At 27.6% G+C, this 16420-nt stretch overlaps 1 protein-coding gene across 10 annotated transcripts in view; it reads right to left on the bottom strand.

The window, feature by feature from the left end:
• Nucleotides 1-1251: 1251 nt before the first annotated feature.
• The window catches only part of LOC126925403 (hepatocyte nuclear factor 4-gamma), a 49478-nt gene continuing 34309 nt past the window's right edge, over nt 1252-16420 (bottom strand). For 8 of the 10 annotated variants that reach the window (XM_050740908.1, XM_050740915.1, XM_050740905.1 and 5 more), the window contains 6 exons: nt 11402-11603; nt 9672-9766; nt 8783-8919; nt 8120-8390; nt 4835-4987; nt 1252-3752 (listed from right to left, as the gene is read on the bottom strand). In XM_050740908.1, the coding sequence (XP_050596865.1) occupies nt 3244-3752; nt 4835-4987; nt 8120-8390; nt 8783-8919; nt 9672-9766; nt 11402-11603 (1367 nt within the window). In that variant the 3' untranslated portion in view covers nt 1252-3243. Of the gene's footprint in view, nt 3753-4834; nt 4988-8119; nt 8391-8782; nt 8920-9671; nt 9767-11401; nt 11604-11923; nt 12118-16420 lie in introns of those variants that run through there. The other 2 variants (XM_050740914.1, XM_050740907.1) reach the window with 2 other exon arrangements.

Genomic DNA, 16420 nt, shown 5'->3' with positions numbered 1-16420 from the left:
TATATGCATTCTGTATATGTAGAACAATTATTTATTTTTTCAACGTATAGTTTTCATTTATATTTAATTACATTGTCACGATTAATTTTAATCTTATAATATAGTTATGTAATTTATAATTAATTTTAATTTTCGTTGTCAAAATTAATTTTAGTTTCCTAATCAACTATTACTATGGACTGTTTATTTTTTCAGTATTCCCATATAAAAAATATGAATAACATCAATTTTCAAATTGATTTTCAAATTCTACAAAATTTTTTACTCTTAATTTTACAATAAATTTGGTAAACAGTTCTGACGAAAATGAAAAACAAATCATACTCCAAATGTACAGGACATTAACAAAAGTACGCGTTCTCCTTCGCTAAAAAAAATTGCATTGCAATGGCGAGTGCTCCTCTCTTCGTTGAGAGAGGTGCTAACTACTTGCTAATTAGTTTTGATTTTTTATGTGGAATGTCATTTATTGTGCACAAAACCATGCGAAACATTTTTAAATGGTGAAAAAAATTCACGAAAACATTCATATTGCCCTCTTATTATAAACTCCAATATTTTATTAATATTTTTAGTTGATTGAAAAAAATAAAGTTTTGAGTTAATTTACATATTTTTAATGTACTTTTTCTGAGTAACAGTATCGGTTGTATTGTCAGTTGAAGCATTAATACATAATAACACAAGAACAAAAATAGTTTCTATGAAACATTTAAAAATAATTGTTATTATATTTCTAAAATGAAGAGATTGGCGTCTATTGATAGTTTGAATATTTCATTCATTTCAAATAAATATTTTTATATTTACGATTCTTTATTGGAGATTTTATGCACTGAATGTAGAGAAAACATTCTAATTCAATTTGAAAGTTATTTAACATTAGAACCTAACAAGTTACAAATATTTCCTAATGAATTTTTTCCAAATAATAGAAAAGAATTATCTTGAACAAATTTCTTGACAAAATTTCATATTATTATAAATGTATGACATGTTACTTTTGTTGTTTAAAAAATAGGTATTTTAAAATAAAAATTTGACATTTTTTATATAAAGAGAATGATTAAAAACGATTTTAGGTTTTAATATTAAATAATTTGTTGTGTATTAAGAAGTATCTAGACTAAAAATATCTCCTATGTGTTAAACGAATGAGCATGATATTAAGATAAAAGTATTTGTTAAGTTTAAATTCTTTTATTTGACTGGTAAAAACAAAAATCCTTGTCATTGTAATAAAATTCTAAATGTAATTAAAATGAATTTATTATGAAAATCATATATTTTATATTGGCACATTTCCTATTAGATTTTGAAATGATAATTACATGTTTGTACCCTGATCTTTGTAAATGACATTAAGATGACTTGATTAGATAAAAATTAGTATGTATACAAACATAACTTATCTTTATAAAATACTATGTACAATATTTAAAATCTTGTTACATTCACTTATATGAATATTTGTCGATGTGTAAGAAAGAGATGGTCGATATTGTCCAATATTCTTTTCAGAAGAATGTAACGTACGTTTAATTTACAAAAGTATTTATAAAAATAATCGTCATCATAATTAACGTGTACGTATAATACAATGCATATTCTATATAACAAGAATAACAAGATGTTTTATTGTGGTAACAAAAATATTCTCTGGTAGGAATATATTATAAATAATATAATTAATAAACCCTTTGTATAAATAACTATACGCTTATATACTACGAATATAACACTTAAAATTTATGATTGCATTTATGTGATCGCACAGAACAAGATCCAATTAAACAAAAGATCTTTTGATGAAATTAAAAGTAGAAAACGCTAATGAAGCTCATGATAAAATAATAAATTTAAAGAAAGATTGTTCCTCTGTAATACAGAAAATTATACAATTTTGAATAAACGTCATGTCTTTCTTTTCTTCCTTTTTTCCTTAAGTCAATGATTTGTTTTCTTCCGATGACATTTATGAAATGCGATTATTAAATATTATGCGATAAGAAGTAAATTAATGTCATTGTATATTTAGTTTAAGTTCCAAGTAACAAAACTATTTTATTACTAAATATCGACTGATTTTGATTGAACCTTATGATTACGGTGATTAAAATGAGTAATTGAGCAATTGATTGAGCGCGACTTTTACTCAATAATCAGAAATTTCGTAACACTTCTGATATTCCTTAATCTAGTCCTAAAAAGTGTTCTTAAACTACAAACAAAACTGATGAATATGAATGCGAGAAGTTTGATAAAACTTTTTTAAAAATGATCACTTAAGTTGCACCATTTTAAAAAATAACAAATGTATTTATAAACGTAGCGTGTGAATAAAAAAATGTTCTGTTTATTTATAAATCTAATAAGAATTATCACTAGCATTTAAAAATTGTTCAAAAAGATCACTAGAGATCGTTAAAAAATCTGAGTTTCTCGTCGCAAAGTTGATAACGATTTTTAAAAATCCACTCTTGTTTTTGGGATCTCTTAAGAATTCCGATACCTTTTCAAAAATCTTATCATATGTTTCGAGATCTTTAAAAATGAAAACAGTCCTCCATCTTATGTATCATCTTCAAATATCTTCAACGAGTTCTTTTGATTCGCTCAAATCACAAAAAGTTGAGAAGTAATAAAACAAATAATGTCATTTTAAAAAATTTTATGTTTTATAGACTCTTTGAATCTATTATATTATCTATTTGAATCTATCATATATTGAATGTTTTATAGACTCTGGAATCTTTCCTTTTCCAACCATCTTAAAATTTGTGAATTTGTTTTAATGTATTCTCAATATTTGTCTCCCATTTAAACATTTGAAAATCAATCATCCAAAGGAAGCTCCTAGTTTTATGACACATAAACTAAATTCTTTCTTGTTTTTTGATAACTCACCAATTATTTTCTTTTCGTTCAAAGAATTTGTTTTAAGAAACATCTTCTGGCATTATATTGCAATATGTTTTATGTGAAAAATTTCACAAGTTCAAGTAGACTACAGACTCTCGTAGAATGCACCCTTGTTCCAAAAATCCGAGAAAATTAATATATTAACTCTTACCAATAAAGTTTAATCATTTATATTTGATCTTAAAAATCCTTCTGCATCCTTTCATAATATGTTAAGTTTCTGTGTAGATATTTAACGTTTATAGAGTTGATGTGTCAGTAATTATGCACTTTGTTAATCAATGCGCCAGAATCTTTAAACTCTAACGTCTTTTAATATCATTAAAAGGTTGATTCAGTTTCAAGACTGGGCTCCTGTTTAAACATCCTGAATCCTGTTACACTAGTCACGTCTTCTTGATTTGAAATAGGTGTAAGATCCCTCAGGATCATTACAGGACTTCCACTACTCAACATATGATCCTGAGGACTTAATGGAGCCATATTTGTTGGGGTCAAAGGACTGCTAGGACTCTCGTTGCTGCTCACATAACTACCAGGAGCGTTTGAAATTGGTATTGGAGTTGCAATACCGTTGATCTCTGCTGTTGCACCACCTAAGAGCATCTCCTGCAGTAAGTTGTCAATGTGTGCGACTCCAAACAGTCTGACAAACTGGATTTGTTCGATCATTTGCCAAGAAATGGACTGTAGAGCTGGTAAAGTTAGGAGGATCTCACCGAAACGACCACGACTATCGTATTGTCGGTCACTTATGTAATCCTCCAAGTTAATCTGAATTTGATAACGCAGTTGCTTGATTCGCTGTGGTTCACTTAGGCCTTTTGCATCTGTTAACAGAAAGATTTTGGATTATTTTGGATTAAAAATGATATTAGTGAAAGTCAGGTTTATCCAACCAATTATTAATCCAAAAATTTTATGAAATGAATATACATATTGCATATCAAAGTAACTCAGCCCGTATGCACAAATATTATTTTATATTTTCGGCTGACTTTTATTATACATATCTTTATACATATTAAAAAGCAGAGCACGCGTGCATTGCTTGCAATCCATTTTGGCATAGCGACGGTGACCGCGCCGATCATCAATTAAATCTCATTGAGACAATCGTTCTCGCGTGCCGGCAAATCTTCGCCGAATGACACGCAAATTCTACGTTGTTCTTCAACTTGACATAATCAATAGGATATTATCGAAGATTATCTTGGATCAAGAATAACCGTGGTCGAAAGAAGCTTTCATTACGGTTTTCTTAAGACTTCATAAGAAATTGATTTAACTACACTAAAAGATTTGTTTATAATATGCATAATAAACGTTTTGTTTGTTATTATGAGTAATAAGAGGTTTCACTTATTTATAGTGGGAGTTAATGCTGACAAATGGTGATTCAATAGGGAATAAGTGAGTGAAAGTGAACGAGGGATGAGTGAGAATGGAAGATGATATAAATAATAACATACGAATGTATCTGTAGATGCAACTGTATATCAACAAATTTGTATTTTCTAAAATATTAAAAAAATATTATACTATATAGAAGAACTTCAAGCTCTTAGAAGATATACCAAAAGGAAGCTAAGGCTATTCAAATTTCTTAAAACAAAAATAAAAAACTTTTAAAAATTTTACTACAAAACAACAAAGTTATCCTAAAGAATTGTTACCTAAATTGGTTACATTTACACATCACTACATTTACTTATTACATTACAAGAATTGTTATCTAAATCGGTTACTTTTAGACATCACTACATTTACTTATTACATGAAACAAGCATTTATTTTTATTAGACCATGCTTTATTTTATTTCAAAAGAATATGATCCGGACAACAATGATTTTAGGGACAATAGTTCAATCTACGGTTATATTATATTATTTGAATCAAAGAAATACTTACTGGGATCGAAAAAGACGATGGCCTTTAAGCAAGCAAACTCCGTATCGTCGATCTGCACCTCGTTCAAAGGCTTCACCAATTCATCCATTACCCTGATACCAACCTTGCTGATGTCCAGATCCTGATTACGGCCCTCTGCGGATAATGATATGACTGATAAACACGGTTAAACCATTCCTATCGACACCTATTACCATTTGACTGAGCCCGGATTATAGTTGGTGAAGTATTAAAGGAAAGCAACGACACTGCAATAACCAATACGTCAAACCTATTTTCTCTTTGCACTCATGCTACTGCAATTAGCAACGTGAAGACCGGACTCAGTCTCTACTAGCTACTACCCCAAATATTGTTCGTGCAATTTATTCAACGAGACTATCGATAGCTTTGTAAATATTTAACTAATTATTCTGAAGAATGGAATTTATGAAATATCTTCTTTTTTTTTTTTTATTAGAATAATGAAGCTTTTCTTTGTTGTTGGAATAATGAAGTTTGAGAGGTATTTTAATTATTTTGTTTTATGTTAATGGGACAGAAAGATTGGAAATTTAATCTACAACTTGAACTGAATCGCTAATAATCTATTGTAATGATTGATGTAATATAGATCAATTAAAGGAAACATTTGAATAACTGTATTTAATAACAGCTCTTTTTGTGGATATGTTAGAATAATTACTTTTGGGAAACTTATAATTGTTTATACATTAAATAATTTTTTATGCTATCTTATGGTTCACTATGAATTGTATTAATTAACGTATCGATTGTCTCGGCTCACCATAAAGATTTCAATGCCACATTATCCCAGTGTTAAGTACACGATTATTTTCCATAAAACTTTAACAGAAATAGAATAATACATAAAAATAAATTAAATATTTATTCTTAACATCTAGTGACATATGCGAGATGATTCATCATGCAATAGTTTATATTTTTCTCACCTATATTTTCCTATAGTTATGCCAGACCTATTTTAACAAGTACGAATTACAATTAAGAAACTTATCAATCACAAGTAAGCTCTACGTTTTACTTATAATTATTTTATACTTGGTTATATGTAAGCTGGAAGATTACAAATAAAAAAATTAAAGAAATGTTAGTTTAGCTGGTAATTGCAATTGAGTAAATCTATCATAGAAGTCTTAATTGACACTATTCAAAATTAAGTAATTAAATTTTTGACATATATATTTAAATATCATAAAATAAATTCCAAACATTATATCATAAGAACGATGTTTTCGATACTTTAGAGAATGAATTGTAAAAGTCTAAATACACAAAATAAGATACTCGCTCGGGAATTTGATTGAAAATAATTTTAAAATACCTCAGATAAAGATACAGTAACAGGATTAGTATGTTATCACAAATTTGGAATAACCATAATATCTTAGATATCTTATTTAATATAATAATTTTTTTTATAATAATACATAATTATTATATTATTATATATTTAATCATATATTTATAACATATAATTATTATATGAATATATACATATATTTATAATAATTATAATAATATTTTTCATAAAAATTTGCATATAATTACAAATATAAACAAATATAATATAAAACAAATATAAAACAAATATAATTTTTAAGAAACAAATAATTATAAGTAGAAATAGAAATACAAGATTAACAATTTACATTTTATTTCAACAATAGAGTTAACATTAATGTTATAACCAAGTTGTACAAATTTCGTAAAATATTTCAATTTTGATCAAATAATTTTAAAGATATCTTATTGTGTGTTCGGACAACTTTTTAAAATAAATGTGATTTATTCTTATCTCTTCCGAGCCTCGCAATCTAATGAAATCTTATCTGTCGATGACATCGACGGATCGAATATTGCGATAGTATCTTTATTATGTCGGGATAATAATACCTTCAGTTGTTTCATACCGCCAAACTGATATCGTGAGTAGTCACGAAAAAATATATTTTGATGCGATAATCGATTGTTAAGAAGGTTGCTTGGCAAAAAATTTTCCCCCCTTTCCTGTCTTAAGACTTGATAATTTTTTACAAACGAAATATATAAAAGTTTCTTTTCATTTCTTTCAATTTTTTTTGATGCTAAATCGTATTACGTATTATGTGATCTATAGTGAATTATTATACATTTATCACGAACTACTTTTTATCCAAACTATTATTTAAATTATTTTATGAACAATATTGTATCATCTCGTTTATACATACGCATGAAGGTGTTAGGTATGACCGAGATATATTTATTTATAATTTTTATCATCATTTTATGAATTTTCATGGGTCTTTAAATCTGTAAATCAAGGTGAACATCGAGGATATTTTATTTCAATGAATTAGTGTTATAAATAGTTCAATCATTTGGTCCATAATCATTAGTGATTGAATGATATACTGTTCAAATGACGCAGAGAATACTTCGAGCATGAATAGAAGCATTTATTTTATCAATTAGAAACTGTTATATCAGATTACATATAGAAATATAGTTAGATTTAGTATTACAGTTCGTATGTTATGTTGGTAACAGTGGAAGGACAGTAGATAACTGTTTTGGTGAACATTTTAAGATATGTCATTATATTTTTGATAGGGTATTCCAATAATTATATGTATGTATTATATAGACTTATTTGAGCAAAATAAATATTTGATCCAGTAATAATAAAAAGTTTAGCCTAAATTTGTAACAAGTTTATTATTCAATGTGTCAAAAATTAAATAATTTGATTTAAAGCAATTTATATATATATTTTCACTAAATATACATTCATTGTTTAACTATTGCTGAAAGATATGTTACTACTACAGTAGTTAGTAAATGAATGTTTTTAAATGATAGTTGTGTTAGTGTTAATTCTGTTGTTAACAATTTTGGGTTAATCTACAAATAATATGATTATTTAAAAAAACTTATTATATAAGCTTGATCCATAGCCATTTTTAATCCCTTGATGATAGCTTTTCTTATTTATGCTTTAGTATTACTTATATGAAATCAAAATTTGTTGTTATACATTTTTCATTACATTATATGAAATTTTTTTATTATATGAAAGATTATACTGCAATCTTACAGTAATAATCACAGTAATGTAACGTGTACAATATGTGTATAGCATACTATAGAAAAATTCATACATATTTTATTAGATGACAAAACCGAACTTGTTATATTACTAATACTAATATTTGATCGTCGAGGGATTAATCATAAAAAAATGTGAACCACAACCCAAGAAGGAACCACAAAGAAACGTACCAGGACAATTCTTGGTTATGATACAATTGTTTCCGAGAAGAAGAACATCTTGCAATTGCATACTGCGCCTGGCAACGCCTAGAAGAAGATGTTCACCCGCGTGTGCCCTTAGGAGTGCTACCTGATCATCAAGAGTTAATTCGCTGAAAGCGGGTATGTACTTGGCCCATTCGACCAGGATAAGAAGTTGCTGCTTCATACTATCGCAAACGTCGTTTATGTTGGCGATTTGTTTTGTGCTCAGGTCTATATCGCTGTTCGGACTACCTAGCTGTTTAAACATAATCTCGAATTACTCATTATGCGATTTATGTATATTGAATGGAGTAACATTGAAATATATTTTATAGGTTTATTAATTAAATAAATTATTTCTAGTTAAGAGAATATATGGAGATTGTGGATATTAAAATACAATAATTTATTACTCTCAATATATAACGGTTTTACATCTCAATTGGTGCGAAATTTAAATAATTTCAACTTTAATACTGCGAAGATTATAATCTATCGTTGAAGAACAAAAGTAACAGGATGTTTATCTACCTTGATATTTGCATTAAGCAGATTAATATTCTAATGTTAAAATTATTACATTAAATATGTTTCATTAAAACTAAGAAGCGAAAGAATAAATAAAGCTTAAATTTCACACAAACTGACTTCGAGAGCAGCACCAACTTGTCTACTAAGCATTTCCGCCTGAAGGAGAGAAACAACAGAAAGTCCACTTCCGTTGTTGCTTTGTTCTTCATAGCTTGGCCTTCTACAACTTATCCGATCTCTTTCATTTTGTACGGCTAAAACAAAATAAGAAAATAGAAAGTTCATTTCACTCCAGTGATGACTTATAATATACATAATTGACTCATTCTTACAAGCTCTTTTGTATACTGGCATTCTTTCTTTGAGTTAACTTGAGATTAACTGCTTGAGAAGCCTAATGCTTCTTGCAATTTCTTTTCTTTTTATTTTATCACATATACTTCTTTTTTTTGCCATATTATAAATAAAAAGGAATATTTTTTTACAGATAAAATTATTACAAATATTAGGAAAAAGCATTATTAAGTTTTTTTGGAACTTTTGCAACGTCATTTATTATACATATAAATTTGATTATAGCTTCAAGTTACTTTTTCTATTCAATTTAACGTTAATCTTAAAAAAATTATTTGATAAATAATGAATTTGAATAGTTTTTTCAGTGGTAATATTAGCCTCCATATTCAAGTTTATCATTCCATAGAGGTGGAAACTATGAATTTTTAATTAATGATTCATAAATTTCCAGTCTCCAAAAAAAAGGCTACAAAGCGGTTAGGTGGCTATTATAATTTTTCACAAATAATATCAAAGTCGTATAAAATCTTACTAATAATCTACAAATAATGGTAACTTTTTCCTAATTAAGTATATCGTTTGCTATAATTTATTTTATTAATAATATAATCGGCCATTCTTACTTTTAATGATCATATGGAAAGAGACGCGGAATATTTATTGAACATGAAAATATTTATTAAAACGATGTTAGAATTTTTGCGCATACCTTCCTTTTTCATGCCAGCCTTGAAACATTTCCTTAATCTGCAGTACCTACATTGATTCCTCTTGTCCTTATCTACTACACAATTTCTACTAAATCTGCAACAAAAAAAGTATTACATTTTCAATAATTTATAGATTTTACTATGTCGCAACTATACCATATAATATATGCAGAAATAAAAAAATAGTTTGATGAAGGGATTCACTAATCTAGGATTATATGAGATACAGAATTCAGCGTTTAATGAATTTATGAATTAATTATTCATATTTATTGTTAAAGTTGATGTATTCTTTAACAGATGTGAAAAATGAGAATTAATTATAATAAAGAAATAATTTGCCACGTGTTTCATTTTGAAATACTGAAAATTACAAATGAGGATTAACTTTTCATAATAATTTTACATAGAATAATTTACCAATAATAAAGCTATCAAATAATAGTCATTAATATCTCGAATATATGTATGTCATAATCAGTTATTACATAATCTTATTTCACATTCATCATATTTTACAGTATGAGTAATTTCGAAATTTATAACTAACTTTAATGAACTTATGTAACATTTTGGTTTGTGTTTACTTCATAATTTTAAAGCTAATTATCATATAACCTTATTTGATGCGTAACATATTTACTACAATGAATGATTTGAAAAATATGTAATTTGTAACAGAGTGAAGTATTACATCAATATATCATTGATATTAACATTTATCATTATAAGCGAAAATGTGTAGTTGATAATATGAGCAATTTTTATCGAATATTACATAAGAATATTGTAAGAAGATTTATCAAAAACTGCTAACATTAAAATTATCAAACAATTTTTAATTTCTCATTAGCCTGATTTTTGATAATTCAAGTGCAAGTCATCTAAGTTCTAAAATTACAGATATACTTCCAACTAATTGTTAAAAATACATTCCCCATTAAATCTATACCTTAACTGAAATTTAAAAATTAAATCGTTAAAATCATTTTTAGACGTTATTAACACCTTAATTTCTAAAAATATTTCGTTAACTTGTTAATTCGTTATACTATACGTATTTAAGAATAAAAAATAATTTGCTTAAAAAGATTAGAATAAAAACTTTAATTTATATACACCATAAATGAAATTTCAAGAATGATACCGATTTTATTTACTGATTAACAAATTTTCGTTATTAGCCCATTTGAAAATGTTATCAATTATCACGAAAATTCATTAGTCATAGATATTTCTTAAATGGAAGATACAGCTTTTAAAAATAAACGAAAATATTTGAGTTCTAAACATAGATAGGACTTCTAAACGGATAAGCCATGGTGATTGTTACAAGTGCAATATTTCAAATATTTCATAAAAGTGAAGTAAATCGTTCGTTTTTCTATGAAGCGAGATCCTCTGTTGTGTCTTATGACATAAGTATCTTATGTTTAAAATTATTGGAATTATAATTAATGCTCGATTAATTGAATTTCTGCTGATTGAATTCACTTATCCGAATGCGAGCTCCTATTATGTGAACGAAAAATAATAGATAGTGGGGGGAAATATGGTATGCTTCTATTACATGAACTTTAACTATACGTATCAACTCCAACAAACATACCGTTTATCTGCCGACAAGTTCAAATAAACGAAGTTCTACTGTAGTTCTAGGCCTCCAAAAATTTATTCCGATCCTGGGTCAAGATCTAATTTTAAAGGAAAGGAGAAGAATTTCACCAACCTGCAGGTGTAAAGATGGTTCTTTCTGACTGATCGCCGGAAAAAACCCTTGCATCCGTCGCAAGAAGCAGCGCCATAGTGCTTACCAGTTGCACGATCACCGCAGATCGCGCAGTGCTGCGAAAGCACGCCACCTACCCCCGATCCTGGCAAACTGAGGACCGATCCTCCAGCTGCGCCCGCCCCCATGCTTAGATCGGCATCTGTAACATGACGAATTTTCATTTATTATTTTATTTGTAGATTAGTGAAACTTAACAAAAAATTGGTGATCATTTTACCGTATTCAAAAATTTAGAAAAGATACTATACATATTCTGATAGTCACTAACTCCTTTCTCCTAGCATACAGCACAGATAGCTGTGAATATGGTTCCCCATTAATTGAACGAATCCATTAGGAAGACAATGAAACATTTTACTTTTGAAATTTGTTCCGAAAAATTGTATTAATGTGGTAGTAACGAAAGGAATTGTTCACACTAGATAAAATTATACGTTTATTTGTAATACGTAAATGTACCTGTTTATATGCACAGCAATCATTGTAAATATATGTCATATCTTCACTCCCTAACTATCCAAATAATCCTCCAGCTGTTTATCATTTTCTATTTGCTGTGTTAGTGCTTCGTATCTTTTCGACAAGTCATTTATCATAGCTAACTGTGTTTCAACTTTCTACTCAAGTATTTCTAACCAAATACGACTATTTAAGTTATGTTAAAATAAAATTCCAAGGGGCTAAAAATATGTATTTGTTAGAAATATAATCGATGCATTTGTTAGAAAAAATTCAAATTAAGCCGTTAGATTACAATAAATTTTCCTTTTGCCTAAAATCACAAGTGAAACAGTTCCACTGTAGACCTAGTTCAAACCAGACAGCTAATTGCAAGCTACGAACAATAAATGATCCACTTTCAAGCAGACTTATGAATAGATAGCTCCTATCGTAGCTGTACAGATTGCTATGTACTTTACTCATTTGTCTAGAAATATCTTCCCAGAAAATACGAATTGGACATAATGTTACATACATAGTGAAATTGAATCTATATAAAATCCAAAATTAAAATAGAAATATAAATATACCTTATCGATGATCTTTTTCAAATTTCTTTATCAAATTAGTGATAATCTAGAATCAAATTCTGATGTCACATCACTTTAAATATCCTGCCGACCAACAAACTTGACATCAATTCAATGCATTATTTTTATTTGTTTGTGTTGAAATCAATAACCTCAGTACAATAAAAACCTTCCTGAATATCGATTCAAGTAACATGAAAATAAAAAATAACCTCAACGGTACAAATATAATCTAGCAAACGGATAACATTTCCTAGATAGGATAAAACCAAAATCTTGTTCCGAGAACGAGGATCATTTCTTTATCGATACGGAACATATATACATATAAATGCCGATATTTAGTGATAAAGAGCGTCGGATACGTCGATTTCTGTTCTAGCGCGTTTTCTTTACGAATCTTCTGTTAACAATAAACCTACTGATAAGTGGCGTTCTTTATCAGTCACGAATACTAATGTACATGTGTTCATGAGTTAGATACATTGTTGTCTTCCCGGGGAAATTTTCAAGGAAATAATTACAACTTTATAAATAGATCTGCATGATTTTCAGTAATAACTTCTTCTTATAAATACAATTCCAAGCAATTTTAAATCTCTCAATGTGTTCAACTTTTTAACTTTACGCTCATGCGACGATACTGAGGAAATCCTGAGCTTCGTAACAATTATTTTTTTTTTATCTTAACTATGTTATTTAGTTTTATCATAAATATGAAATATTTATACTTTTCATAATTCTAGGTGTTACGACATCATATTTTGCAATTAAAAATTTTCAAGAAAATTCACGAAAACAATATTAAAAATCCAAAGAACTTGTTAGCTTGAACACTGAATTCTTTAAATCTTTGATTCCTAAATTTTTTACTATTGAATTAAAAGCTCTTCGACAACCAAAGAAGATAAACGAAGAAAGAAAAAGTTGGAAACTGTTCTCTTTATTGTTCCAACTGGTCAGAGTGTATCAATGATCATTCGGAACAGGACCAGACGTTCAAATATTTATCCATCTTGTTTTCGTGTTATTTTTAAAATTGTTCGCGATAGTCGTTAAGAAATCGTAATAATACCACCGTAAAAATAGGCGAGGCATCGGTGTTGCGATAACAAGCGGCTTAAGAGGCATAACATTGGAATAATACGAAAGAAGGAGCCAGAAGTGTTAGACTTGCTGAAACAGGAGTCAAGAATTTGACTACTGTATTAACATTGAATAGTTTCGCTAAGAGATGTATATGTGCATATAGTGAAATAAAGCGAACAACAAAGTAAGATTATATTGTTTACAAAATAAATATTTGTCCGAAAAGTAAAGTAATTAAGCCAATAATCTCGAAGTAAACAAGAAAAATTGCAATATAGCTAATTGCGGAAAGTTAGATAAAACTTATTAAATATTATCTGAAATTAAAAAGATTATTTTTTCGTGTATTCAAATTTAACCATGACTCTACAAAAAAAAAGGTATCAATACGATTAAATATTTATATATATATATATATATGTTATTTATTATACAACAATAATTAAATAATCATCATTTACATTCCTTTTAAATAAATGAAATTATATAAAATTGTTTGTTATTTTATTTTCATAAATAAAGCATTGAATTTTTATTTCACTACGATGGAGAGACGTGAAGCTATTGCACAGAAATTACAGTTTTATTTTCACGCGGTAAAAACATCGAGTTAGGTCATCACGGGGTTAAGTATGCAAAGTACTTAAGGTCCTTGAGATAATATTTGAATATTCCTGATAAACTATTGCAAAAAGACTTTCAGCTCGCTATGAAATACCGATAACGTTAAATCTTCAAGTATCTATTACCATTATAATTCAATCTAATTACTAATTCTATTATGATATTCTTTCCTAATTATACAATTTTGCTTAGTATGCGCTTATTGATTCAGCATTAGTGATTCGTGTATTATTGTGATCTTTGATAATTTACTTTAGTTATAAGTTTATTAAATTACTATAAAATAAACTGTGTCAAATACTTTTAATTCGTCATTATAAGTAATATTAATGTCTGCAATACAATTTTAATCTTTTTCAATTTTATATTATTAACGCAGTTGATAAAGAATGTTTACTAATAGGTTTTATAAATATTTCTGTATTTATATCATCGTTCTTACCATTTATATTTATATCTATATATTTTATTATGGTCATAAACCATATATAGCATTTATACTTTTTAAAACTCACATTTTTGACGTTTTAAGTGATGAATTTAGGGATCTTACAAAGTAAACACTTTGTAATATCTCTAATCCGAAGATTATCTTCATCTATCAAACATCGACTATATAGTCAACAGAGTTCAGTCAACAGAAAGAATATCGTGACGAAGAGAAACGAGACCGTCGTAAAAGTATTTCATAATAGGACAAGATAGGAAAAAGAATGAATACTGATTGCAGTGGAAAATAATGTAGGAATAAAAATTAATTAACCGTATGTCATAAATTATTTCAAGGATCGTTCACTGTTTTTTCTTCTGCATATATTTTTTTTATAATACCTGCAATGTCTCGTGCGCATAAGATATAAACGAGTTCTGCATTATCGGTCGTAACAAGCTTTTTTCTTCATTTTTCTGACCCAGTGACATCTCATGTTCTTATCTTGCAGATTTTCCACGCTTTCTGGCCGTGATAGATAAAGGATTCTTTTGAATAATAAAACAGCGGACAGATGCTATTTAACGCATGCCACTAGACGATGAATAGTTTAATACGTTTAACAAGAAATATTCCAGAAGATCAAGAGATTGTTTAACACTTACTATCGAATAAAAATTCCTTTTTAAATTGTTTTAGGCCAATGTTAATGATAATGCTATTCAAATGTTAAGGTTTATTTTAATGTTTATAAGAAATATTTTATATACTTTTCTATAAAATTGCATATACAAAAATGACGTTATATACGCACATAGGGGCATATTTTGTCGGATAGATAATATATAGGTTATATTTCTAGCAATTAAAAATTTGGAGAAATTTTTCCATGTGGAATTTTGTTTATATGAAACGATCATTCTAAATGCATTTTAAATGCAGAAATTCTCGAGATATGAATAACGGAAGCGGATAAATATCACCGAAATTCGAATTATATTTTTGAAAATAAACCCATGAAATAATGCTCGACCTTGGTGATGAAAAGGAAACCATCAGCCATTCATACCACTCATTCAAACCTTCAATTCAATACTCAACAATTATTTAATCTTGTTAATATCCAACACGAATAATAATAATTAATGATATTTCGTATTAAATATATCATTTATAATATATAAATAAGTCAGCAATGTGTGGCATAAATTTGATTTTTAAACTTTGTGTTATACAAACTTATCATGTGTTATGTTTTATTAATTTTTCAAAAAATTCTTTGGAAGCATTCATCGACATGCATATGCATAATTCCTTAGGTTATCGATGTTTAGTCTTTTATATTCAAATTTTTATTTTCATTATAAAAATAATTTATATATGCCTTTAATGATGCAAGCATAAATGAAAGTATAATGAATCATTCACATCGTTTCAAACAAAATGCAAGTATAAAATTTCTGTTCGATAAGTTTAAAATATTTAAGATTAAGAAAGCAAATTTTTATACAACTAATATTATTGCGTAAAGGATATTATTGTTTTTACAAGTAATAATCAAATTGAAACTATTTACTATATATTAATTAATAATGTGGAAGGAACGGTTTTAAATGGTTGACATTCTTTATTTACTGACGTTTCATTAAAAGATGTTCAATATATATATATACAAGTTCACGTTTTCGGTTTTTAGGAAGTGTCAAGGAATCAATAGTAAAGATAGAAGAAAGGAAGTTGATAAATTACATTGAAAACGCTTGCTTGACATTCATAATAAAT

Source organism: Bombus affinis, chromosome 16, assembly GCF_024516045.1.
Source record: "Bombus affinis isolate iyBomAffi1 chromosome 16, iyBomAffi1.2, whole genome shotgun sequence".
Taxonomy (NCBI): domain Eukaryota; kingdom Metazoa; phylum Arthropoda; class Insecta; order Hymenoptera; family Apidae; genus Bombus; species Bombus affinis.
This window is presented reverse-complemented; position numbering and strand designations above follow the sequence as displayed.